Below are 27817 nucleotides of genomic sequence, written 5' to 3'. Positions count from 1 at the left end.
TTTATCATAATTATTATAATTATTATTGTATATCCTTGTTATTATTGTAAGCCTATTAATCGAAAACAGTTCTTATGCAAAACCTGTTTAATTCTGTTGAGACATTTTCATTGGCTAATTCAATGATATCTGTCTTTTTAATTTTGAGCTCCGTCTTTTGTTTAAGATAGGTTATAAGTAGGTCTGTTGTAAAATACATAATATTAGCCTATTTCTGTCATTTTTGGGATATGGTAGGCACTTGCCTCTTTAGTAATTGCTGCAATATAGCTTGTTCAAATCTTTTGTTAAGGTTTAAACCCGTTTGCAAGTGTTTTGTTTCATTCTGTTGAGCCATTTCCTTCAGCCAAAGTATCCTGCAGTCAAATGACTTAGTGGCCTCATGGGTGGAATTTTACTAATATTTTTCATGATTTTATAATTAATCAACTTTTTTATATAAAGCTGCAGAAAATCTAAATTCTATGTCAAACTGTTTTGTTATATTTCAGTCTTCTGTGATGTGTATAAAGGGTAATATTTGTACGCAAACTCAAAATGTAATACATTTCAACTCTATATCTGACATTGCACAGGTGTCTTGTTTTTTTAAGCCCATAACCACGTGTGTGAGGTGGAATACTTCTGTTTCAAAGTAGACATGTTTAAGACTACCAAGGAATGCCGTGTGACCCTGATTTAGCCCGCTGCAGTAAAAGGTTCTTCAGTTCCAAATGTAATGCTGTGTTTGCCACAATATAATAGTCTGCTCATATTTTCACTATAAGCAATGGCTTGACTTACTTTTGATATTACCCTAATAAAGTTTAGAAATGTTTGTGGATGTTTGGTGTGGCTATTATTAAACTTTAGCTGCTGCAAGCCTATGATATGAAGGCAGTGCGCACCAGCGCTACAACTGACTCAGACAGTTGAACTTCGAGGTGAGGAAGAATGTTTCATGCCTACCAAAGTTACTCCCATAATCTAACAATATAATGCTTATCGTTATACTAAATATGAACGAATTAGCCTCCTTCTGTACATCTATATCTGTATAGCAGAGGCAGTAGCCATCTGACATAAATAAGTATGTAAGTATGACATAAGTATGTCGGCCATGTAGAATGCTGCCAGCATATCTCTATCTCTCTCGCTCTCTCTCGGGCTAGGTCTAAGCGGTCTAAGCTTCTCTTCCTTTATATAGGCTATATATATATTTAAATATTAATATCATACAAAACACCTAAGCCTATAGGCCTATGCATACCCTGAGGCATTTAGTGCTCAAATCTCCAACAGCTGAACCGTGAAGTTAACAATGATTGTTTTAGAAAAATAGGCTAAAAAGCGATACAAAAAAATGGTTATGTTTTGCATATGCTACACATGGAAATACAAGGAATAGTGTTTTTGTAATTTGTTATAGGCGGTTAAGGACATGTACACGTTTGACCAATATCCCTAGTTTATTGGTGGGGCTGGCTGCGCCAAGTCGGATCTGAATGCATATGGATGTCTGGTAAATTTCCCAAATGTCTGGTAAATTAAAATCTTCCCGGTCACGTTGTCCGGCGATACAATTTGAATTTTGAAACCGTGAAATGTGCATACCTTGAAACCTATAGACACCCTAAAGTCTCTCGCAAGTGCTATTGTTCAGTGTCACTTTGATTATGCCAGCACATCATGGTTCACCAGCAGCCCCAAATATCTAAATAAACTACAGACTAGTGTAGAATATTTTCCCTGTATTACAAATGTTCCATCCCGAGTATAATCCTTTTTCTCCCGGGTAACACAGTATAACCCGCCCAAACCGGAAGTGTAAAGCGTATAAAGCCTATTAACATGTCTGGATTTGATTTACAGCTTTGATCGGCATGAAAATTCAAGTCTGATGCTACCTGAGCCAGATGAGCCATACATTAAATACATTTTATGAGCCCTACATTAAAGACATTTTTTTGAGCCCAAACCCAAAAAAGCCCAATACATAGCCTATTATTTAGGCGACCACACATTACGCACGACAGAAAAACATAAAAGCCCATAGATGTAGTTATGTTAAAAAATAAGGTGACACCAGAAAGCCAGATGGAGATGTGTAAATTAGACTTGCAATCAGACCTTATATTACTGTAGTATATTCTGCAGCAAATAGGGACCACAATGGAAATCAGTCCCTGACTTTGTGCAATCCCGGTCACTTTAAAAATGATTTGTGTATATATGTCATTTTATTAACTGGCAAATAAAATCAATCAATCAATCCAAACTGTGCAGAGGAAATTTGATTAATGTAAAGAGACATCTGTTTTCCAAAACACCAACAAGTTCAATGGCATTCAGAGATTGTCACCAAGTCTTCGATACACCGGCAAAACTACAAGGTAGGGAGGGATGTGTTTTCTGTTTGTCGAGATTGACATTGTCTATTTATTGTGGTGTTGAAATGCAAACCATGTCGGTACCTTTTGTTTATTGGTTGTGTAGTGCATTGTCACAGAAACTTGTTGGTGGAAAATGTGTTGCGTAAATTTTAGATAATTATAAATATGGCACCAAAATGTTGAAAAATCTGATAATTGTCTGTAACCGGCTCTGATCGTGAAGAAGTGAAACAAGCAGGGAGAGTGAGCTCCTCTGTGGTGATCGGTGAAACCTCAACCTGCGTGGCATCGACACGACTGTGCTACAAAAGCAAAGTAGATATCCACGTTTATAAAGACAGGGTTGATACAGTTATTTGTTGTTGTCTAAGCATTTATTTGAGTTAATTCTATGAGGGGGTAAGATGTTCAATTTAGGGGAGGGTCATGTGAAAATACAACACACGTGGCCAAAAATATGTGGACACCTGCTGATCGAACATCTCATAAAAAAATAATGGGCATTAATATGTAGTTGGTCCCCCTTTGCTGCTAAAATAGTCTCCACTCTTCTGTGAAGGCTTTCCACACGATGTTGGAACATGCTGCAGGGACTTTCTTCCATTCAGCCAGAAGAGCATTAGTGAGGTCGGGCACTGATGTTGGGCAATTAGGCCTGGCTAGCAGTCAGCGTTCCAATTCATCACAAAGGTGTTCGATGGGGTTGAGGTCAGGGGTCTGTGCAGGCCAGTCAAGTTCTTTCACACCGATCTCGACAAACCATTTATGTATGGACCTCACTTTGTGCATGGGGGAATTTTCATGCTGAAACAGGAATGGGCCTGCCCCAAACTATTGCCACAAAGTTGGAAGCAGAGAATCATCTAGAATGTCATTGTATGCTGTAACGTTAGGATTTCCTTTCACTGGAACTAAGGGGCCTAGCCCGAACCATGAAAAACAGCCCCAAACCATTATTCCTCCTCCACCAAACTTTACAGTTGGCACTATGCATTGGGGCAGGTAACGTTCTCCAGGCATCCGCCAAACCCAGATTAATCCGTCGGACTGCCAGATGGTGAAGCGTTATTCATCACTCCAGAGAACGCATTTGCATTGCTCGAGAGTCCAGTGGCGGTGAACTCCAGCCAACGCTTTGCATTGCGCATTGTGATTTTAGACTTGTGTGCGGCTGCATGGCCATGGAAACCCATCTCATGAAGCTTCCAATGAACAGTTATTGTGCTGATGTTGCTTCCAGAGGCAGTTTGGAACTCGGTAGTGAGTGTTACAACCGACTACAGATGTGAGCTTGTGTGGCCTAAAACTTTGCGGCGGAGTCGTTGTTGCTCCTAGACATTTCAACTTCACAATAACAGTTGACCAGTTGGGCAGCTTTAGCAGGGTAGAAATGTGACAAACTGACTTTTTGGACAGGTAGCATTCTATGCCGGTGCCTCGTTGAATGTCACTGAGCTCTTCAGTAAGGCCATTCTACTGTCAATGTTTGTCTATGGAGATTACATGGATGTGTGCTCAATTTTATACACCTGTCAGCAACAGATATGCCTGAAACAGGCAAATCCACTAATTTGAAGGAGATTCCACATACTTTTTTTTGTATATATAATGTCTCTCTTTTTCCATTTAAGGCTAGTAACATTTGAATGATATCACTTTTCTTGCTTTATTGTCTCTTGGCATTTAAAGTGCTTCAAAATTGTATGGGCAGCAACTCCAATTCCCTCGCACATCTAGCAGAGACAGACTGCCATCTAGTGGCGAAATGTAGTAGCCTACTATTGATTGCAGTCTGGTAGTGCGAAAAAGGCGCTCACATCAAAGACCCAAAATGGCTGGTCTGATGGAGAGGACAGTTTTAGCAATTATGATCTATTATATTGACGAGATAGTCGAGTGACCGCTCTAACAATGGAAATGCAAGTCTCCAAAGATGGCAGACAGCCGGGAGGAGGAGCGATCAGTAAAACCCTCTTGCGGAGTAAACCCTCTTGCTTTGAATCACCTTGACATCTTAATGCATAGCCTAATTTTTTATTAAATTATGATGTGAACTGAACATAAAAATATATATTTGTTTATTAAAACATATTCCTTAAAGTATTTTTCTTAAATAGTAATAATGTTACTGTCCCCACTACAACAAAGAAGTACATGTTATTTTGAATTCCATTCATTCCAATGGAGGACTGTGCCTTCTGTGGAGTACAAAAATGGCGGCCGGTGCCCTCAAAGCCTCTAAATTGAGACATGGATTGTGTATGTGTGCCATTCAGAGGGTGAATGGGTAAGACAAAACATTGACAGTGCATTCAGGAAGAATTCAGACACCATCACTTTTTTTCACATTTTGTTATTACAGCCTTATTCTAAAATGGATAAAATTTAAAAAATCCTCATCAGTATACACACAATACCACATAATGACAAAGTGATAACATGTTTTTGGACATTTTTGCAAATGTATTATTATTGTATATATTTTTTAAATACAGTAACCTTATTTACATAATTATTCAGACCCTTGCTATTAGACTCAAAATTGAGCTCAGGTGTATCCTGTTTCCATTGATCATCCTTGAGATGTTTCTACAACTTGATTGGAGTCCACCTGTGGTAAATTCTATTGATTGGACATTTGGAAAGGCATACACCTGTCTATAAAAGGTCCCACAGTTGACAGTGCATGTCAGAGCAAAAAACAAGCCATGAGGTCGAAGGAATTGTCCGTAGAGATCTGATAGGATTGGGTCGAGGCATGGATCTGGGGAAGGGTATCAAAAAATGTTTGCAGCATTGAAGGTCCATCATTCTTAAATGGAAGAAGTCTGGAACAGCCAAAACTCTTCCTAGAGCTGGCCGCCCGGCCAAAATGAGCAATCGGGCTAGAAGGGCCTTGGTCAGGGAGGTGACCAAAAACCCTATGGTCACTCTGACAAAGTTCCAAAGTTCCTCTGTGGAGATGGGAGAACCTTCCAGAAGGACAACCATCTCTGCAGCACTCCACCAATCAGGACTTTATGGTAGAGTGACCAGACGGAAGCCACTCCTCAGTAAAAGGCACAAGACACTACGCTTAGAGTTTGCCAAAAGGCACCTAAAGGATTATCAGACCATGAGAAACACGATTCTCTGGTCTGACTAAACCAAGATTGAACTCTTTAGCCTGAATGCGAAGCATCACGTCTGGAGGAAACCTGGCACCATCCCTACGATGAAGCATGGTGGTGGCAGCATCATGCTGTGGGGATGTTTTTCAGCGGCAGGGACTGGAAGACTTGTCAGGATAGAGGGAAAAATTAACATAGCAAAGTACAGAGAGTTCCTTGATGAAAACCTGCTCCAGAGCTCTCAGGACCTCAGACATTGGTTAAGGTTCACCTTCCAACAGGATAACGACCCTAAGCACACAGCCAAGACAATGCAGGAGTGGCTTCGAGACAAGTCTCCGAATGGCCTTGAGTGGCCCAGCCAGAGCCCGGACTCGAACCCGATCAAACATCTCTGGAGAGACTTGAAAATATCTGTGCAGCGACGTTCCCCATCCAACCTAACAGAGCTCTGCAGAGAAGAATGGGAGAAACTTCATCAAATACAGGTGGGCCAAGCTTGTAGCATCATACCCAAGATGACTCCAGGCTGTAATTTCTGCCAAAGGTGTTTCAACAAAGTACTGAGTTAAGGGTCTGAATACTTATGTAAAAGTGATTTCCGATTTATTTTTAAACTAAATTTGTAAAAAGTCAGAAAAAACTGTTTTGGCTTTGTCATTATGGGGTATTGTGTGTAGATCGATGAGGGAAAAACTATAAAATCCGTTTTAGAATAAGGCTCTAACATAACAAAATGTGGAAAAAGTCAAGGGGTTGTCACGACTTCTGCCGAAGTCGGTTCCTCTCCTTGTTCGGGCGGTGTTCGGCGGTTGACGTCACCGGTCTTCTAGCCATCGCCGATTCATTTTCCATTTGTTTTGTCTTGTTTTCCTACACACCTGGTTTTCATTCCCTCATTACGTGTTGTGTATTTAACCCTCTGTTCCCCCCGTGTCTTTGTGTGGTATTGTTTGTTGTAAGTGCTTGTGCACATGTTTACTGGTGCGCGTCGGGTTTTGTACCCATGTTGATATTTTCTTAATGCCGTTGGTTTTGGAATTAAACTGCTCCAGCTATTACCTAGTTCTGCTCTCCTGTGTCTGATTTCCCTGCCACCAGTTACGCACTCCTTACAGGGGTCTGAATACTTTCTGAATGCACTGTATATGTAATTGGTTTCAACTAAATATAGGCTGTGTGTGGAAGAAGAATGTGTGAAATAATGTGCTTAAAGTAGGACGAGGAAAGTGTGTTTATGTGTGAGTTATAGAGAGAGAACACACACAGCCTGTTCTTCATACATTTTTAATCGACATACACGTTTAATCGACATGGGATTGCCTGACTACAGAAAATGATGCAAATAGGCGAAAAATAATAGGCTACCATTCAGTCAGCTCCTGGCACCATGTCATTACCCAGACTCCTGCTTACTAAAAGAAATTCTGAAAAAACAGAATTTACTTATGATTAAAATCTATATTCATAAATGTATATTTTCAAAGAAGACGCCCAGATTTCAAACCTTAATTTGTGAATTTGTAGCCTTACTAGGGCCGTTATTGCATGAAACTCCCTTCCATCTCATATTGCTCAAATGAACAGGAAACCTGATTTAAAAAATCAGATAAAGCAACACCTAACGGCACCACGCCTCTCCCCTATTTCACCTAGATAGTTTGTGTGTATGTATTCATATGTTGGCTACGTGAGCCTTTAAATTAGTTTTTGATGTAGTTCTGTTTATTAATGTTCTGTATGATGTCATGTTTCATGTTTTGTGTGGACCCCAGGAAGAGTAGCTGCTGCTTTTGCAACAGCTAATGGGGATCCTAATAAAATGCCAAATACCCTCAAGTTACATAGTAACAAAATAGTATTTGCACCATAACATTATATAATTGGATTTGATGTACCGGTATGTTGAATTGTGATCTGTCATCTTCTATTTATTTTATTTCAGGTGGTTGTTCATATTGTTCATTTCCCTGACCTATTTTTTAGAATTAATTTGTAACACATTTTTATATATATATATATATATATAACATTTATACATTATATATTTTTAAATAGTGGCGGTGACAGTTTTCGTCAGAACGTCGCGAGTCGTGGGATCAAAAGGATGTTGATGTGGATGTGGATGTTTAGGGCAGGTCGGCGAGCTATGTTATTAGGGCTGTGTATAATCCCGACCTCAAAGACCATATGGGGAGAATGGGCAGGCGGATAATGGAGTTAAATGGGCACCATTCTATGGGTTTGAATCGTTATTCTTTGTGTTTGTTTGCTCTGGTCATTGTTTTCTTGTCCTCATTGTCGATTTAATCAGGCGTGAAGGAGAACGGCCCAGCGACAGACTGAAGGGCTCTTTGAGAGTCCAAATCCTCCTGTGGACAAAGCAAGTGTCATAGACAATGTTCCCTTACATTTTTTTCAGCACTGAGGAAATTTCAGGTCTGCAAACCTGAACATTGTGAAAATGCTGTGCAATTTCCGGTGTTTACTGTCAACACTGAGGCTGCACCTGCTTTAAGTCACTGTTTTAACAGTGGCTAGGAAGGCTACTGTGGCTCTTTGATCATAATGTCAAAAACAACTGAGAAAATGCATCCCATAACATTTTAACAAGGACATAGTTATATCATTCAGCCTACAGTAGTAGACAACATGGGGTGTTCAATGTAGGCCTACATTTCAAGACACCTTTGAAAAAACATGCAGGGTTTGTCATTAACCTGTTTATCAACTTGTTCTTCGAACAAGGACATCACTGAAAATGTTGTTGTATAGGCAAGTCACTGCTCAGGAGCACCATAGATTTATGCAAGAAACCACTTTACAAAATAAGAATAATTCTTATTCCCATATAATTTTTATTATTACAGAGAATCAGACAAAAATCTATGCTACCCTCTGTTTAATGGCAACTTAGCTATTCAAGCATGTCTCAAAATACAACACTGCCCTTTTAAGACATAAAAACATCTACTTGACTCAGATGGCTAGAAATGTACACAGTTTCTGCTTTTGTATGAAGCAATCACTCCATCATTGCTGACCAGAAATGAGCTATAACTGGGCTAATAACTCACTAACTAACAAAGAATATCAACAAATGTGCACACGTGGCAGTACATACGGCTCTCGCTTTGATCTCAAAACAAGCACATATATCAAGTCGCTTGCGCCAGTCGTTGCAATATAATTCTACTCAGAAGTTATTTTCAAAATATCTTGCATACACTCTCCTACTAAGTCGAAGTTCGTTTTGTTTCATATTTGTTGCATTGAGAGTGGCTAACTTTACTTTGATTCGATCACAATTCCGGCCACAGTACAGGAACATGTTGATTGTGTTAACAAAAGGAGAAAATTCCAAACCTCCCGGGGGCTCTGCATACCTTTCTGGGATGGTTCGAGTAAGGGAGGCGCCCTTATGTCTCCATACGGGTGAATGAGTGTGTGTGTATTTAAGAACAGGGGTTGTTGCACAAGTCCCAAAAAATAAGCATACAGGAGTGAGTCAAAATAGGAAAGCTGGCATAGTTTAACTCTAATTAGGCTACGTTTACTATTTTTCCAAATTGATCTCAACTTGAACATTGGAAATGGAGACTCAGGTCGCAACCGGTTCCATTGCCAACCCTGTTCAATTTCGGGACCAGGACTATGTAGCCCTCCTAGATGCGTGCGTTAAATCCGGTTTGCTGTTCTCTGACTCAACCTTCGCCCCGGACCAGAGCTCAATCGGTATGCCTACCGACCCGGATCCCAAAAAGGAGATCAAGTGGCTGCGACCCAAGGTAGGCTACTGTCCTATCAGTGTATACACAAGCAAGTCGAGATCTACCGCAGTGATTTCTTTTTTAAACATGACTTGAAATATTAAAATAATAAAACTGTTCTGTAGAATTGAGGTTTGTGCAGTACGCCAAATACATTATCACAGCAAATTGGCTATACGCCTGGCCGGCCAATATTGCTATTCTTAGGCCATATTATATTTCAAAACTCGAGCTTTGATAGCAAAATATTTCAGTTGTAGCACTTGCGAGGCACAGTATAATTTGAAATAATGAGCTTTTTTATTTTACTGGACTGATGCTAACTGCCTCTGATGGTCATGGTGCGTTCAAGACAACTGGGAACAAGAAGGGGGAAAGTCAAATCATGATATTAGTGATTTTCAGGTCGGAAAGTCAGAGCTCTAGAAATATTTCCGACTTGGAATTCCGAGTTGGATGACCGTTAAAGATTTTTTTCCCCCCCAAGTCAGATCTCGTTTTATTCCGAGTTCCCAGTTGTCTTGAACACACTGAAGTATGAGATTAGTCTCAGCTGAGGGAGGGAGAGAGCAGCAGAGTCCCTGCTCTCTCCTCCCTTTCCTCTGGTGAGACTGACCAGAGAGAGAGGACACAATCTTCCACCTGATGGCAAAACTCGAATGTTTTAAACCGCGTCTGCCTCATGCACAAATTAATGTTGTCCCTATGACCAGAGAAAGCTACATATTCCTTGATATTACAATAGACAGGACGAAATGCTAATAATAATAAAAACGCAGGGCTATTGGTAGCCTACACTTGGATACTCATTCATTGCAGCTCCAGTGGAAGTAGGAAGAAGAGCGTTTTGTTTGTAATAGGGCTCCTGAGTGGCGCAGTGGTCTAAGGCACGGCATCTCAGTGCTAAGAGGTGTCACTACAGTCCCTGGTTCACATATGGCTGTGATTGGGAGTCCAATAGGGCGGTGCACAATTGGCCCAGGTTTGGAAGGGGTAGGTCGTCATTGTAAATAAGAATTTGTTCTTCACTGACTTGCCTGGTTAAATAAAACAGTACTGAATAAAAACTTAGACGTGAACTCACTCAGAATAGCAGCTCGTCGCTTTAGGTTATTCTTTGACAGTCTCTCTCTGGTCATGGTTTTAAAAGTTATGAAATCTCACATAGGCTAGTATCAAATTTTGTGGCCAGGATGACGGAAGCTGTAGGCACAGTGATTTGAGCTACCGGATTGGCCAGTGCTGGCACACTCGATTTAGCCACAGATCTCCCGGTCTGCCAGGTAGGCAGAGTTGGCAGCGCAACACACACACACACACACACACACACACACAAAGGAACTCAATCCTTTATCGCTTTTCTACAGGAATGTTTGGTGATCATCTAGGGATGCCTTGAAGATGGAAAAGTCGATCGTGATCGACCGATTGGTGACAACTGGGCTACATCAGGGTCCCCCCCCCCCAGCTATGCAGTGCTAGGGAAGAAAAAAAAGTGCACCCGGGGGGGGGCCCAGGACAGAGTTTGGGGAACCCTGGTCTACATGATAGCCAGCCATGTGGTCACTCTCAAAAACATACTTCTAAATTGCAATAGTCAAATTTCTTAGTCATGCTTATTTTATGGATATCTGTAGCCTATGTTATCATATTTACATTGACATTATGAATTGAGGTTGATGAGGATATGAGTAGCTCTAGTTGTGTACAATTGGGTGATGCTCCTGGACAGATGTAGGCTACACCAGAGCTGACTCACTGTCAGGTGTGGTCTAGTTCTGAGGGAGATAGATTGATCTGCTGGAGCGTATTCAGAGAGAGAAGAGAGCGAATTGACAGAACGGAGAATGTTGAGAGAGAGAAAAGAAAGAGAACTTACAGAGTTTGTGCCAAACAGCTGGACAGGAAATCACTAAAAGCAGAAAAGACATGGAAAGAGGAGAACAACCGAAGAAGCCATGGAACGTCTGTGATGCAGTTGAAATCAGGAACATTGCTTTGTCATCATCCAGTCAACTGTTATGTGAATGAAACAAAGAGTTACACATTCCCTCAGACAGTGTAAACTGTAGCCTTGAACTCTGCCCTGTGTCTCTCTCTCTCTCTGCAGGAGATCAGTGCCAATGCTGTGTTTGTGGAGGACACAACCTGCACCACCGATATCTGCCAGGGCCAGCTGGGTAAGTGTGTGTGTGCGTGCGTGTGTTTTAAGCATCGTAGGATGGGATATCATTGCAGTAACAGGTAGACACTTATGCTCACTCCAACTCACAGTTTTCATGTAGAACTAGATTGACCTCACCTCTCCAAACCTATTCTCCTGGGAATGGGGCCAAGATGATATCCTGGTTCTACTATCTGTGTGGTTCAGACTCTGAATAGGTCACCCTTCCATACCACCCCAGGGGCTCCGCTCCAAACACATGGACCAACAGCATGGGGATCGGGGAGACATTCTGTGCTCTCACCTCCCAGTCCCAACCTCCCGGGGGAATCTGTGGGTCTAAAATGGACCCTGTGGTCACACCCCTTTCTCCCATGAAAAACAATGTGCCTTGTTTATCACTGCTTTTCATGCGATGTCCAGTCTGTTTTTCATTGTTGTGAAATAGGGAGAATTCTCATTCTCTTGTTATTGCTTCATTATTTGTCCTCTGGGTTTGTGTAAAGGATCTGGTGGCAATGTGGCATCCCTTGTGTGTGTGTGTGTGTGTGTGTGTGTGTGTGTGTGTGTGTGTGTGTGTGTGTGCATCAAACATCAACACCTCTTACTTTCCTCTACACGGACACAAAGAGCAGCTGTTGACTGTTAGAGAGGAATGTGCCTGTGTGTGTACAGGCATGTTTGTGTGCGCTTGTGCATGTGTGTGTGTTTGTGAGGGAGAGAGTGTGTGAGTGTGGGAACTCTGCAGTGTTAGAACTTCCTCAAGCGTCAGGAAATGATTTGAAATGAGAAAAACAAACAAAAAAACATGTAGAATCATATGGCTAGTTATGGCTAGTTATCATATGGCTAGTTATCATGCCTTTGGCCTGTCTCTTTGTTTTTCTAATAGGTGACTGTTGGCTTCTGGCTGCCCTGTCCTGCCTTACCATGCACCCCAATCTCTTTGTCAAAGTGGTACCACCTAATCAGAGCCTGACAGAATCCTATGCTGGCATCTTCCACTTCACGGTAATGCGGGGGAGGGTTAATGAGCTTGCAGTGTACATGTGTTCTGCATACTCACTTTTTTGTCGTTACAATGAGAATGTCCCTTACAATCGTATTAGTGCAGCATGCCATGTAAAAGAGTGAGAGAAGCAAAAGCAGGACTGAAAAGTAGTAGTGTCACGTTTTAATGTCACATGCACAAGTACAGTGAAGTGCCTTTCTTCCAAACTCAAAACCCAACAATGGGGCGTCAGGGTAGCCTAGTGGTTAGAGTGTTGGACTAGTAACCGGAAGGTTGCAAGTTCAAACCCCAAAACTGTTGTTCTGCCCCTGAACAAGGCCGTTAACCCACCATCTTTGAAAATAAGAATTTGTTCTTAACTGACTTGCCTAGTTAAATAAAAGGTACATTTAAAAAAAAACTATGCAGTAATCAATAGCGAATGTATTAATAGAAAAAAACACACACAAGAAATAAGAATAATATGAAAAACACAATAAAGTAAGTAGGTAAGCATGCTATATAGAGGGGCAAAAAAGTATTTAGTCAGCCACCAATTGTGCATGTTCTCCCACTTAAAAAGATGAGAGAGGCCTGTAATTTTCATCATAGGTACACTTCAACTATGACAGACAAAATGAGGAAAAAAAATCCAGAAAATCACATTGTAGGATTTTTAATGAATTTATTTGCAAATTATGGTGGAAAATAAGTATTTGGTCAATAGCAAAAGTTTATCTCAATACTTTGTTATATACCCTTTGTTGGCAATGACAGAGGTCAAACGTTTTCTGTAAGTCTTCACAAGGTTTTCACACACTGTTGCTGGTATTTTGGCCCATTCCTCCATGCAGATCTCCTCTAGTGCAGGGATACTGGAGTGATGGAGGTAGATATGTATAGGGGGTAAGGGGACTAGGCAACAGGATATAAGATAAACAGAGTAGCAGCAGCTTGTATGTGAGTGGAGTCAGTATAAATGTATGTGTGAGTGGGCAAATGATGGAGTGAGTGTTTGTGTGTGCGTTGGAGTGACAGTGTGTGTGAGTGCGTTGGAGTGACAGTGTGTGTGAGTGCGTTGGAGTGACAGTGTGTGTGAGTGCGTTGGAGTGACAGTGTGTGTGAGTGCGTTGGAGTGACAGTGTGTGTGAGTGCGTAGGGAGCCCTGTGAGTGTACACAGAGACAGAGCAAATATACAAAGATACAAGGTAAACTCGGTCCATGTAGCTATTTTTTTTAGCTATGTCTCAGTGGTAAGGTGGAAATAAAGAGTTATTAAGGGAACAAAGAAAATGAGACAATATAGGCGTGTGTTAGTGTGTGTTATGGGACCAGGTGGGGCAACCACTCCATTTAGTATGATATGTTAAGGATTCTAGCTAGGTGCCTAGCGTTAGCTATCTGGCTAACATTAGCTAGGTTTTGTGTTAGGTGTTAGGGTTAAGTTTAGGAGTTAGTTTTAAGGGCTAGGGGAAGGGTTAGCTAAAAGGGTTAAGGTTAGGGGAAAGGGTTAGCTAACATGCTAAGTAGATGCAAAGGAGCTAAAAAAGTAGTAAGTAGTTGAAAAGTTGCTAAAATGCTAATGTTGGTCGTGATGAGATTTGAACTCGGCAACCTTTGGGTTGCTAGATGTTCTCGCTGTGCACCCACCCACAGCCACCCTCCTTATGTTTTTGCTTTTAGTAACCATCTGTCTTATGTAACCACACGAAACGTGACATATCATACTAAATGGAGTGGTTCGGGTTTACGTACAGAATAATACAAAATGCTTTGAGACCAAGTTGGGTGGTGTAACTAATATTCCTCTCCAGCCATTACCACGTGCTCGTCCTCCCCAATGAAGGTGCCATGAACCCCCTGTGATATGGAGATATATGTGATCGTATGGAAATGTAAGCAAAGTTTGAAAGGGTTGTTTTCGTAAAATATTTGACCTGTTTGGGCTACTTGCGGTCATTTCGCAGTCTACAAATAATATGTTATTATGTTCCGGCACCCTAGATCTAGTTGATGATCTCTGCCCTAGATTAACTTTGCTTGTGCTAGTTTGCTTGTACTGCTGTATAATCACCCTACTAGATTTATGACCCCCCCACACACACACCTTTCATCCCCCCCCCCCCCCACACACACACACACACACACACATTTTCATACACACACCTCTAACCCATTCTCTATCTCGTCTCTGCAAACTTGCCCCTGACGTCATTATCATTTAATTGTTCTCTGGACCAATTGTGTCAATTTAAAGGGATTGATTACTGAAACATTGTCTCATGAAATAACATCTGTGAAAAGACATGCAATGGAAACATTAAAACATAGAGGTCATGAGTTATGACTCTGTAAATGCTTTAATATTTTCTAATGTCCTCTCAGTGAAGTATGTGTGGCATGACATAACATGTTTGTCGGAAGGAAGGGGGATAATATGAGTAGACTTAGATAGCTGGAGTGGTTATGTTGGGAGTGTAGTCCAGACTTGTAGGTAGCTACTACCCTGGGATACACGCACGCATGCATCCACACACACACACACACACGCTTATGGGCAAGCAATTAGAGAACATCACCAAGTCATAACTCATGACCTCCAGTATGTTTAAATGCAGGCCTGTACTTGCCCACTGTTACGCAACACATTAAATGTAGATTTCTCTCTCACCTTCTCCCTCCCTTACTGTCCACCTTCTTTATGCCTCCCTCTCCCTCGCTACCTCCCTCCCCCTCCGTACCTCCCTCTCCCTCCCCCTCCTTGTGTAGTTCTGGCAGTATGGTGAGTGGGTGGAGGTGGTAGTGGATGACAGGCTGCCTGTACGCGGAGGCCGCCTGCTCTTCAGCTACTCCTGTACCCGCAACGAGTACTGGAGCGCCCTGGTGGAGAAAGCCTATGCCAAGTGAGTCAACCGGGGTGTGTGTGTGTGTGTGTGTTTGTGTGTGTGTGTGTGTGTGTGTGTGTGTGCATGTGTAATATGCTATATGGTTGTAGTGTTTGTGTGTGCCTGACAATGCTCTTATGAGGTTTCAGCCTCCTCATTTGAATATGTTTATCATAAGGCACTTTGAAAAAGAGCACCTGCTAAATCTAGAAAATGTCCCCTTCCTTTATCTCCCTCATTCCTCTCCCCCAACACTCTATCCCCTCCCCCTTTCTCTCCACACACCTCTTTCTCCTGCTCCCTCTACCCCTATCTCGGAGCAGGCTGATCGGGTCATATGGCAGTCTGAAGGGGGGTAATATCTCTGAGGCGATGGAGGACTTCACAGGGGGCATAGCCTACTCCCTCCCTGTATCCTCACGCACCCCCAGGATCATGTGGAAAGCCCTCTCTGATGCCCTGTCCCGTGGCAGCCTGCTCAGCTGCTTCATACAGGTACAGCACAAACACAAGCAAGCAAGAACGCACACACACACACACACACAGAATGCTGTACCAACAAAGCTACACACCTTTCTGACACCCACACCGCTCCTTCGTCAATAGCTACTGTGATTGCAAGTGTGACTTTCACTGTGTAAGAAGCAAGTTGCTCTCTATGTGCTGTGTATCTCCACAGGCTAGTAACTATCTTGAGATAGGCACAGTAACTGCAGAGGGACTGGTGAAGGGCCATGCCTACGCCATCACAGACACTGACACGGTATGTATCATACTGTGCTTCCCTGAACTAAAGTCATTGAGAAAATAATCCACGTTCCCATTTTGCTAACATAATTGTTTGTGTGCGTGTGGTTCAGGTGAAGAAGTCAGCTGGTGAGGCCTTGTTGCTGAGGCTGAGGAACCCCTGGGGCTTTGTGGAGTACTCTGGACCCTGGAGTGACAAGTGAGGAAGTGTGTGTGTGCGTGTGTGTGTGTTTCATTTTGTCACTACACAGTGATCCCGTGCTCATTTTCCTGTGTGTGTGTGTAATTGCAGGAGTAAAGACTGGGATGATGTGAATGCTGCTGAAAAGAAAAGGATTGAGCTGAAAAATAGTGAGGACGGAGAGTTCTGGTAGGTTCTGGCATTACAAAAACACGTAGATACAAACCCACATGGACACAGATACAAACCCACATGGACACAGACACAAACCCACATGGACACAGACACAAACCCACATGGACACAGATACAAACCCACATGGACACAGATACAAACCCACATGGACACAGACACAAACCCACATGGACACAGATACAAACCCACATGGACACAGATACAAACCCACATGGCCACAGACACAAACCCACATGGACACAGATACAAACCCACATGGACACAGATACAAACCCACATGGACACAGATACAAACCCACATGGACACAGACACAAACCCACATGGACACAGACACAAACCCACATGGACACAGATACAAACCCACATGGACACAGACACAAACCCACATGGACACAGATACAAACCCACATGGACACAGATACAAACCCACATGGACACAGATGCAAACCCACATGGACACAGACACAAACCCACATGGACACAAACACACGTAGACGCAAACATCGACCAGTCTCACCTTATGTCTGCTGTACTGTTTCTGTTGATGCACACACGTGTAAATACAATGTAATGTACAATAACTGACACCAAAAATGCATAGATGATGTAATGTATTATAGATGACTCCAAATGAAACACTGTGTACCATGTTGGACTATGACTGCTTTTTCGTGTCTCAAAACTCTGTTTGAGTGGTCCACAATGTGGTCTTTTAAAATCTGCATTTTGCATTGTATCATTGTGGAATGACACTTTAATAAATGTCTCTAACTCTAAAGTGCAATCTAGTTTCATACAATACAACAACAGCACACAAACACATTCCAACAGTGCGCGTCCCTCTCTGTGTGTCAGGATCAGTGCGGAGGACTTCAGCAAGCTGTTTGGCACAGTGGAGCTGTGCAGTGTGGACCCTGACCCCATAGTGGACGAGGACACACCCACCGACCCCGACTCCCCTGCCGCCCCCATCTCTTCCTGGACCCTCAGCTCCCATAAAGGCTCCTGGGTATCGGGCTCCACTGCAGGGGGAAGCTGTACTTACCCTCGTGAGTGTGTGTGTGTGTGTGTGTGTGTGTGTGTGTAGAACGTTTGTAATTTCATCCTCTTGTCATTTACTACCTTCCTTGTCATTTACTACCATCAATCCCTCCTCTATTGTAGGATCCTTCTGGAAGAATCCCCAGTTCCAGCTTGTCCTTGCCGAGCATGATGACGATCATGCGATGACTCCGGAGGAGAAGAAGGTGGCCGAGAATCAGAAGGAGAAAGCGAAGCAGTGCACCGTGTTGGTGGAACTACTGCAGAAAAACCGGAGAAAGAAGGACAAAGTCAACTTCCTCCACATCGCCTTCCACATCTACAGGGTGAGAGAGGAAGGGAGAGCGAGGGAGAGAACATGCGTTGTCCCCGTGTGTGCTGTGAATCTGAATGTTCTACATGTTCAGTTAGTCTGACGTTTTTCCTGTCTCCGCAGGTTCCTCCAAAGGTGAGTATCATGTTGGGAAGAAATTGGGGAAAAAACGACATATTTTCATTTGTTAGATAATGTCACTTTTAATCTAACAACCATGTCTGCTGCCCCCCTCTGCTGCCCCCCTCTCTCTCCAACCACTACCTCCATCTCTCCCTCTTTTCTATATCTGCCTTCTTCCTCTCTTTCCTCTCCTATCTTCCCCTCTCCTCTCCTCCCCGCTCCCCCTCTTGTAGCTCCAGGGCCTGTGTCTGGACCAGAGCTTCTTCTCTTCCCAGCAGCCTGTGGGGAGTTCTGGGAAGTACCAGCCCCTGAGGTATTGTACCTCCCTGCAAATACTGTGTCACATGTTCATGAAAACAGTCTACAAAGTTATATCTCATCTCTTCTTCTTGTCATTTGTCGCCGTAGGGCTGTGTGGAGGGAGGTGAGGCTGGACCCGGGAAACTATGTGATTCTGGCATCCACCTACAGTCCCAACCAGCCTGCGGAATTCTTCCTCCGCGTCTATTCCAAGACCGGCAACAATCTGGGGTACAGAGGGGGATGGGTGGGGGCGGGTGATGATGATGCTGCCGATGATGACAGTTCAGTGACAATCTTATATTGCATTGAGACTGATGGAGCTCCTCCTTGTATTCCAGGACCAAAGATTTCACCTGCTCCACTGGCTTCATCATGGTGCGTTGGACCTTACTGAAGCATACTTCTACTGCACTTACCACTCTCCAGTTCAGCAAGCCAACTGTCACTGTGTGTGTGTGTGTGTGTGTGTGTGTGTGTGTGTGTGTGTGTGTGTGTGTGTGTGTGTGTGTGTGTGTGTGTGTGTGTGTGTGTGTGTGTGTGTCCGTGTCCTTCACAGGTAATGTCAATGCCACCAGTGTTGCCAGAGGATCGCAAGAGAGTACAGAAGACCTTTGATGAGATGGCGGGGCCTGTAGGAATTCTCTCGTCTCAAAATATAACTCAACCATAGAAGATAATTATCTCCCTTAGACAGTCTTAACCTCCTGTTCTCTCTCTCCCTGGCAGGACGACAAGCTGAATGCTAAGGAGTTCATGAAGCTGGTTAACTCAGGTTCGGTCCTTCATGAGCTCAGGTTTTCCTTTCTAAGGTTAATTTAGTCAAACCGTGTCGCTGAACTCCCTAAACTGCTGTGATGAAGGGTACCTCCATTTGGTCCTATTGTGGGGAATATTCTTACACTGCAGTACCAGTAACAGCCAGTAGGTGGGAGCAGAGTAGCAAGGTTACCTCTATCAGGTAGACAAACTTTTTGGGCTAAACAGAGATGACTTCTCTAGGCATAACCTCATAGCTAATATAGCATTAAAATCATCTGCCACTTTCACTCCTCCCCTCTCCCCCTCTCTCAGTTTTGGAGAAAGACTACCAGCTGCCACTGGAGACATGCAGACAGCTCATCTTTGGAGAGGATGTATCCTTTCATTTGGCCAGTTGTCACAACCTTACCCCATACATCTCACTGCCTTTGTTCTTCTTGCCAGGGCCCGTATCCACAAAGCATCTAAGAGCAGGAGTGCTGATCTAGGATTTGTCCATTGAATCTTATTCATTGTGATCTAAAACGCCAAACTGCTTTGTGGATACGGGCCCTGGTACTTTTGAGCACCTCTGTCTGTGTCTGAGAGCTATCCCTAACCCACCTGTCAGACTGGGGGGCGTAGCAGTCTGACCCGAGAGCAGACAGAGCCTGTGCTGGCCTCTCTTCGCAGTCTGCAGGTACGACTGTGCTAGAGGGACAAGCCCCAAGGTGTTAAGCAATAAAGCCAGAGGGGTTGTGGTATATTGGCCATTATAAACTGCCAATCAACCCTGAATGCTGATTGGCTGAACGCTTTGGTATATCAGACCGTATACCATGGGTATACGTATTGCTTTTATAAACTGGTTACCAACATAAATGGTATTTTTGCTTCATACCCATTGTATATTGTCTGATATACACACAGCTGAAATGCTGTTTCGGCCAATCAGTATCCAGGACACAAAATACCTGGTTTATAATTAGTAATATTACTTAGCTACAGTTACTCAACCATCTGTCATTGACCTCTCACGCTCTCTCTCTTTCAGTCCATCTTCTTCAAGTTTGATCAGGACTCTTCAGGGACCATGAGCCCCTTTGAGCTTAGTCTGGCCCTCCAGGCTGCAGGTACACACTCACTCACTCACTCACTCACTTTCCATATGGTGTGTTACATTTTACCCTCCACTCCACTCTTGAATGGATAATAACCCATTTCTCTCTCCTCCCCTCTCGCTCCTGCTAGGGGTGCAGTGTGATGGCCAGGTCATACAGGTGCTGTGGGAGAGGTTTGGCTCTGGGGAGCCGCATCTGCCTTTCCATGGCTTTGTGGCCTGTGTCACCAGGCTGCGCAAGCTATTCGGTATGTCAACACACACGCAACGCACACAGCGAGGCGTGTTATGTTTTGTTGTCGGTTACGATGTTCTGCTGCAATATTGTGTGTGTTTGTGTCCCCTCTACCCAGCCCTGTATAAATCAGAGAGCAACCCAGAGGTCAAAGATGTGGGAATCAATGCCGTGAGTCGTCCTTGACTATGAAATCAACCAAAACCCTGGCCCTAACCCTAACTTCACGTCCACATCCGGGTTCAACCCTATCCTTACCCTCAACCCTAACTCAATGTCCACATCCCGGTTCAACCCTAACCTCACCCACAACCCTAGCATAATGTCCACATTCCTGTTCAACCCTTACCCTAGCCATAACCCTATCTTGACAGTAACCATGACCCTAAACATGAATCATAACCTGACCCTACCCCGTCCTGTGCCAGACCATATCCTCAAGCCTAACTTATACCTTGTCCCTGACCCTAACCTTTATATATGCTATACCTTTACTAATGCCCTCTAACCCTGCCTGGTTGGTTGCTCCTCTCTTTGCTGTTTTTTTTACAGTGGCTGCTCCGACTCCTGATCGTGTGAGTGTGCTCTGCAAACGGGGTCTCCGCGTGGGCACTGCAGGGGCATTCTGTCTGACCAGGACCATATGATAACATCATGCTTCTGGCGGCGTCCTCGTCCACACACACACACACACACACACACACACACACACACACACACACACACACACACACACACACACACACACACACACACACACACACACACACACACACACACACACACAATCCCTGAACTTTGTCACCATACTATACACCAGTGCCATATTGTCCTATAGTGCTTTACATTCATTTACATGGATAGTACCTCTGGAGTTAGTCACTACTAATGTATTTGATGTGTACACAGATATGAATCTGTAAATGTTCATTTGTTTCAGCTATTTCCGCAAAGTAATTGAGTCAAGTATTTTCAGTTTTACAGCCAAGTATTTCTTAAAACTCAAATAATGAGGTGGTATTGCCCAACAGCTGAAATAGTGAAAATGTATTTGAAGCTCTGGAAATTCAAATGAAAAACGCAATAATGAAATGTATCCGAAAATAAATCTTTGCAAACATGAATCTGCTTTGATAATGTAAAATTATTCCTGTGTTTATAAATACAACCCAGCCTCACACACACACGGTGAGTACGGCCTGCCCCGGTGAGGGATTGAAGGTGAGGTCTCAGCCGCGCTGCACTCGCCGTCTCTATTCTTATCATACTGACGCCACGTACAGCATCAACACGCACTCGCCGCCTCCTCCACCACGTTCCCTCGCTCCCTCCCTCCTTTGCTCCATTCCTCCCTCGCGCTCTCTCTAGTAACTCTGTCTCACACTCTGCCTCCTTCTCCCTCTGGTTACCCATTTGCTCTGTCACACAAACATTTATGCTCTTGTCCTTTCTCCTGATTCTCCTATAAATAGAAGCTTTGCTCACACACAGCTTCTTCCTGTTCGTCTTTATGCGACTACAGACAGGTTGCCCGGTTGCCCGTGGCAACAGTCCATCCACCTCGGGACAGAAAGGGAGCGTAGTAGACAGATGTGTAATGTGACTCTATTTCTCCACCTTTGTCTCTCGGTCTGTCTGGATTCTGGTTCAGCTGACTGAGTTCTGTATGAGGTGAGTTAGTGCGACAGCTGTGGTCTAGCCGAGGGTGGAAAAATAGACATCACTGGGCCCAGGAGACATAATACACATGTACCAGGATGGGGCCCTCCTCTCTGTGTCTCTCTTTCCGCTAAAAAACAAACACACCACACACACCCTAGGGGCTGTATCAGCTCAACCCAGCAAGATATCATTACATGTATTTCCCTGTATTGAGTCATCTGAAATTCAACAGCTGAATTTGAACCAAATTTGAACTGCCTTTTACCCCTACCAAATATATCCATCTTCTCCTTTCATCTCCTCCCCACCCTCCTTTCCCTATTTTTCTACAATTCCTAAAATGGCCCACTAAGCCCCCCATCACCTGCTCTATGCATCCACCCCCCAACCCACTGGTGAGGTACTGACTGTGATGCTAAAGGCTAGATTAGTAGTTCCTGCATGTAGGCATATAGACAGTGGTGTAAAGTACTTAAGTAAATATACTTGAAAGTGCTACTTAAGCTGTTTTTGGGGGTATCTGTGCTTTACTCTTTATATTTGACAACTTTGACTTTTTCTCCACTACATTCCTAAAGAATACACTGTACTTTTTAGTGCATACATTTTCCCTGACACAAAAGTACTCGTTACATTTCGAATGCTTAGCAGGACAGGGAAACGGTCTAATTCACACACATCAAGACAACATCCCTGGTCATCCCTACTACCTGTTATCTGTCAGACTCACTAAACACAAATGCTTCGTTTGTAAATTATTTGTGTCTTGGAGTGTGCCCCTGGCTATCCGTAAATAAAACATGAAAAAATAAAATCGTGCCATCTGTTTTGCTTAATATAAGGAATGTGAAATGATTTGTACTTGTTTCTTAAATATATTTCAGCAATTACATTTACTTTTGATACTAAAGTATATTTTAACCCAGAAACGTTTTAGTATTTTACTGGGTGACTTTCACTTCTACTTGAGTATTTTCTATTAAGGTATCTTTACTTCTACTCAAGTATGACCATTTAGTACTTTTTTTCCACCACTGCCTATAGATTGACAAACAGGCTATAGTCATAGAAGGAAATAAAAAATGGCCTAGACATATTCGTAGGCATACTGTATCTCTCCTTTCCAAGTAACATTTGCGGATGATATCACATTTTTCGGCTTTGTTGTCTCTTGGCGTTTGTAGTGCTTCAAAATTGTACTCTAGTTCCGTATCGCCCATCTTGCAGAGACAGACCGCCATCTGGTGACTAAATATAGCATTCTACTATCGATTGCAGTCGAAAAGGCGCTCACAACATAGACCCCGCATTAACTGGTTTGATGGAGAGGACAGTTTGAGCTAAATATAGGCAATGTGTGGAAGAAGAATTGTGAAAGAAATGTGTTTAAAGGAAGAAGAGGAACGTGTATGTGTGTTTGAAAGCGAGAGCAGGACGTTTTAATATACAGCAGTTTATAGGCCACCACACATTTCATCGATATCGGATTAACTAACCCTCGGAAAATTATGCAAATCGACGATAAAGAATACAGTAAACTCCTGGCACCATGTCATTACTTCAGCTGACTAACTCCCTGGTGGGTGGGAATGTGTTATGAACTGGGTTTGTTTGTTGCACAATTCCCCCAAAACTGAGTTTAGACGAACAAATCGAGATAGGAATGTTGGTTCAATCTGATTATATTTGCTAGGCCTACTTTTCCAAATTCATCTCAACTGCCACTGAAAATGGAGGCTCAGCAGGTCGCACCTGGGTCCATTGCCAACCCGGTGTCATTTCTGGACCAGAACTATGTGGCTGTCCTAGATGGGTACGTTAAGTCCGGTTCGCTGTTCTGACCCAACCTTCTCCCCGGTACCAGACCTCCATCGGTATGCCCACCGACCTGGACCCCAGCAAAGAGATCAAGTGGCTGCGATCCAAGGTAGGCTACCGTCCTATCATGATAGCGAGCCATGTGGTTCCGCTCAAAAACATACTTCTATATTGCAATACTGAGCTTTTTACTCGTGATAGTCATGCTTATTTTACTGATATCTGTAGCCTATGTTATCATTTTGATATTGACATTATGCATCGAGTTTGATGAGGATATGAGTAAGTCTAGGTAGTTCAAGGCAGAGTTTGTAAAGTTGGGTGTTGCTCCTGGACACCTGAGCTGATTCACTGTGAGTGTTGCCAGGTCAGGGTCCATTTTTTTTGCACAATGATGACTCAAAAACCGACCCACAAGGCCTGAAAAGTAGGCCAAATGTGTTTTCCGACAAGTTTTCACATTTATTCAATAGGTGTCTCCATAATTACATTCTAAATACTTATGGTCAAATTGCTTTACCTTATTCTCTTCATTTCTCCCTTTGTTATTGGTCAATCACCCCAAAATATGTAATCTTAACTATAGAAGTGATGGAAAGTGAATGGTTAAGAGGTATGTTTTTTTTCAGAAAGCATTCTTCTGAAATGGTGTTTTCACAATGTTAATCATTGTGAAATAGTGTTAATACAAGTCACATTGCTCTAAAATAATTGTATTCCTTCAAACTGGACTATACAAATCTCACAGCCCAATCAGTTTGCTTTAGGCTTCTTTTATTCCATAATAAATGTAAATTCATGTGTGGTTGCAGCCTGATGTCCCAGCCAAATCAAATCAAATTGTATTTGTGGGCCAAATTACAACAGGTGTCGTAGACCTTACAGTGAAATGTTTACTTACAAGCCCTTAACCAACAATGCAGTTTTAAGAAAATAAGTGTTAAGAAGGTGTTAAGAAAGTATTTACTAAAATAAACTGAAGTTAAAAAAATACAAATAAAAGTAATTAAGGAGCAACAATAAAATAACAGTAGCGAGGCTACATACAGGAGGTACTGGTACAGAGTCAATGTGCAGAGGCACAGCTTAGACGAGGTAATATGTACATGTAGGTAGAGGTAAAGTGACCATGTATGGGTAATAAACAGAGAATAGCAGCAACATAAAAATGAGGTGGGGGGGGGGTGCAAATAGGCCAGGTAGCTATTTAATTAGCTGTTCAGGAGTCTTATGGCTTGGGGGGGATGAAGCTGTTACAAAGCCTTTTGGACGTAGTCTAGGTACCGCTTGCCGTGCGGTAGCAGAGAGAACAGTCTATGACTAGGGTTGCTGGAGTCTTAGGCAATTTTTTGGGCCTTCCTCTGACATACTGGACTCAGTCATCCATCCTCCCTCTGTAGCATGAAAAGAGAGAGAGAGGAGATCCATCAGGAGTCCAGTACATCACATCAGATAGCGTATTCTACTATTAATCAGTCGATCACTACTATAATTTGATGGTCTGTAATGGAGTTAGAGATAAGTACTCACCAAGACAGTAGTGCTGGTTTGGTAGTAGCCCTCCACCTATTGGATGAGGTGATCCGCATACAAATTGCCGCTGCTGCCATTCCCCATGTTGCTCTACAGAGAGTAGAGTTTAATTTACAAACGAAGCATTTGTGTTTAGTGAGTCTGACAGATAACAGGTAGTAGGGATGACCAGGGATGTTGTCTTGATGTGTGCAAACTCCCTGCCCTTATCCAGAACACTCTCCTCCTGCTGTGAACTGCCACTCTACTCTGTCCGTTTTTTGTTCTGGGGATCCAAACTATTTACAGTCTGTTACCTATTTTCTATCAGATAAGAACTGCCTGATCACCCCGCTATCATCCAGAAGGCGAGGTCAGTACAGGTGCATCAAAGCTGGGACTGAGAGACTGAAAAACAACTTCTATCTCAAGGCCATCAGACTGTTAAATAGCCATCACTAGCACATTAGAGGCTGATGCCTATATACATAGACTTGAAATAACTGGCCACTTTAATGATGGAACACTAGTCACTTTAATAATGTTTACATATTTTGTACTACTCATCTCATATGTATATACTGTATTCTATTCTACTGTATCTTAGTCTATGCCGCTCTGACATTGCTCGTCCGTTTATCTATATATTCTTAATTCCATTCCTTTACCTAGATTTGTATGTATTGGGTATATGTTGTGACATTGTTAGATATTAGTTGTTAGATATTACTGCACTGTCGGAGCTAGAAACACAAGCATTTCGCCAAACCCGCAATAACAGCTGCTAAACACATGTATGTGACCAATAACATTTGCTCCAGATTTTTTTTTTTTTTGGGGGGGGGGAATGGGAGCATCTAGATGTGGCTTGACGCTACTGAGCAGAATAATCAGAGCGAGAGACTTGAGTGCCTCCAGTTGTTTGATGTAGGGTTAGGGTTCTGTAGGGTTCTCATGTCCTGTACTATTTGTGGGTCTATTCCTCTGCCTTCAGAGAGAGCAAGGCGGGAACTGAACCCCGAAGTCCACAGCCTCGAGCGGCAGGCGAGGCTCATCTGTCAAGTCGAATTCCATGAGTTCGCTCCTGGTGTGGAATCGTTGAGGCACCATGACTTGCTCCACAAGAGAGCAGTAGAAGGTCATTTGATCAGATAATAGTTTTCCTGGAGTCTAGCCGGAAAAGTGTTTTTGGGGGTGGGGGTTGCCTGTTCTGCATGTTACTTTGACATTAATATGTACCACATCGCAGATTGCAAACTATGTAAAAAAAAATTGTGCAAAAATATAATTGACTTATTAATAAAGCCGTATGTAAACTTGGTCTCTTTCTTGCTTTCCTGAGTAAGGCAGCTCCAAAATGCAGGTGTTTCAGCCTAGCTCAGTGCTTTCTGTGGTGGTGGGGCAACTAGCGGAAAATACGGTGCGTAGGGGTTGGTAATGTTCTCTAGTTGCGCCGTGATTGGCTCACTGTTCTGTGACTCATGGTAGAGCTCGAAAATTCAAGCTCCTCGGGTGCTGCCATAGCATTACATTAGAGGTGCCCATTCAAGAAGGCTCAAGGTCATTGGCCACAGATAAAATGATGTCAAATCACATTATATCTACAGTAGCTAGCGGTCATCATCATTAATCAAGTCGACAATCTACTGGCAAATCCTTTTCAATCCTTGTCATATGAAGATAAATTATAGATAAAACATATCGGTGCTCATCGGCCATTGGACATACACATTACACAACAAGTTGGAAATCGCAAATTCAACAATGAGTGCTTTGGAAGGAATCTGTGGCTAACTGCAAGCATCACGAGCCTGCTATTCAGTGGAGTGGGTGTGTGGTCCCAAGTCTGGGTTTAAGGGTCTCTTTTCCAAGCGTAAAAGGATAAACATTCAACATTGGCCATGCTGTCATTCCAGCATTACTTCTGCTGCTCTCAAAACAACTGGAAACTCGGACTTCAGTGAGTTCAAGACAACTGGGAACTCAGGAAAAAAAACAAGCTCAGACTGGGAAAATATGTTTTGAACGGTCATCCAACTCGGAATTGTAACTCTGGCCTCTTTCTAGAGCGCCGACCACCTGAAGATCACTGACGTCATCATGATTCGGCTTTGAGTTCCCAGTTGTCTTGGAAGCACCATAAATCCAGAGAATGACATACTTTGATGACAAAGTTTGATGACAAATTTTCCTACGATGGACTGCCACGCCACCTTCCTGTTTAAGTGAGCACAGCACAACAAGGTCCAAAAATGTCTTCTTGCTGCTGCATAAATATAATATGCCAGGGAGATATGTATACTCTAGCTAAGAAATTAATACTAAGTGTATGTTGTGTAGTTAGCTGTTAGTAGCCCAAGTACCTCACTCTAATAATTTGTCTCCTTTTCCCCTCTTAATTTCATCTACTGTTCTGACTTGGTGGTGCAGATGTAATCTGTTTTAGAGAACTGTTATCATCGAATATTGTAAGAGCTTTCATTGTCTGCTTATAGGCCCCCATTATTTATCCTACAGTTCTGACTTGGTGTACAA

The 27817-nt window shown here is 42.9% G+C and overlaps 1 protein-coding gene across 3 annotated transcripts; it reads left to right on the top strand.

Annotated features, from left to right (window-relative positions):
- Window positions 1-8869: 8869 nt before the first annotated feature.
- On the top strand, window positions 8870-21414 carry LOC109909347 (calpain-8). 3 transcript variants are annotated; one of them, XM_031796113.1, is made up of 22 exons: window positions 8870-9270; window positions 11363-11432; window positions 12309-12427; window positions 15178-15311; window positions 15617-15788; window positions 15973-16056; window positions 16154-16239; window positions 16333-16410; window positions 17273-17466; window positions 17582-17784; window positions 17895-17906; window positions 18128-18207; window positions 18303-18425; window positions 18536-18572; window positions 18754-18828; window positions 18924-18969; window positions 19269-19330; window positions 19567-19635; window positions 19990-20068; window positions 20187-20303; window positions 20409-20461; window positions 20843-21414. In XM_031796113.1, the coding sequence occupies exons 1-22, from the start codon at window positions 9076-9078 to the stop codon at window positions 20867-20869; spliced, it is 2115 nt and encodes a 704-aa protein (XP_031651973.1). In that variant the 5' UTR covers window positions 8870-9075; the 3' UTR covers window positions 20870-21414. The 3 variants fall into 3 exon arrangements, with proteins under 3 accessions (XP_031651973.1, XP_031651972.1, XP_031651974.1); XM_031796112.1 differs by having other exon boundaries at window positions 20187-20461; XM_031796114.1 differs by having other exon boundaries at window positions 8900-9270; window positions 10620-11432; window positions 20187-20461.
- The last annotated feature ends 6403 nt before the right edge of the window (window positions 21415-27817 follow it).

The sequence above is a fragment of the Oncorhynchus kisutch genome, linkage group LG18 (genome assembly GCF_002021735.2).
Source record: "Oncorhynchus kisutch isolate 150728-3 linkage group LG18, Okis_V2, whole genome shotgun sequence".
Lineage (NCBI taxonomy): Eukaryota > Metazoa > Chordata > Actinopteri > Salmoniformes > Salmonidae > Oncorhynchus > Oncorhynchus kisutch.
Note: the sequence above shows the minus strand (reverse complement) of the source record. Positions and strands in the feature narration are given on the sequence as shown.

Coding starts and splice junctions, on each gene's coding strand:
- LOC109909347 (XM_031796112.1), top strand. CDS start 9,076: ATGGAGACTCAGGTCGCAACCGGTTCCATTGCCAACCCTGTTCAATTT. Junction 15,789..15,972: donor TGCTCAGCTGCTTCATACAG/GTACAGCACAAA, acceptor GTATCTCCACAG/GCTAGTAACTATCTTGAGAT. Junction 17,467..17,581: donor GGGAAGCTGTACTTACCCTC/GTGAGTGTGTGT, acceptor CCTCTATTGTAG/GATCCTTCTGGAAGAATCCC.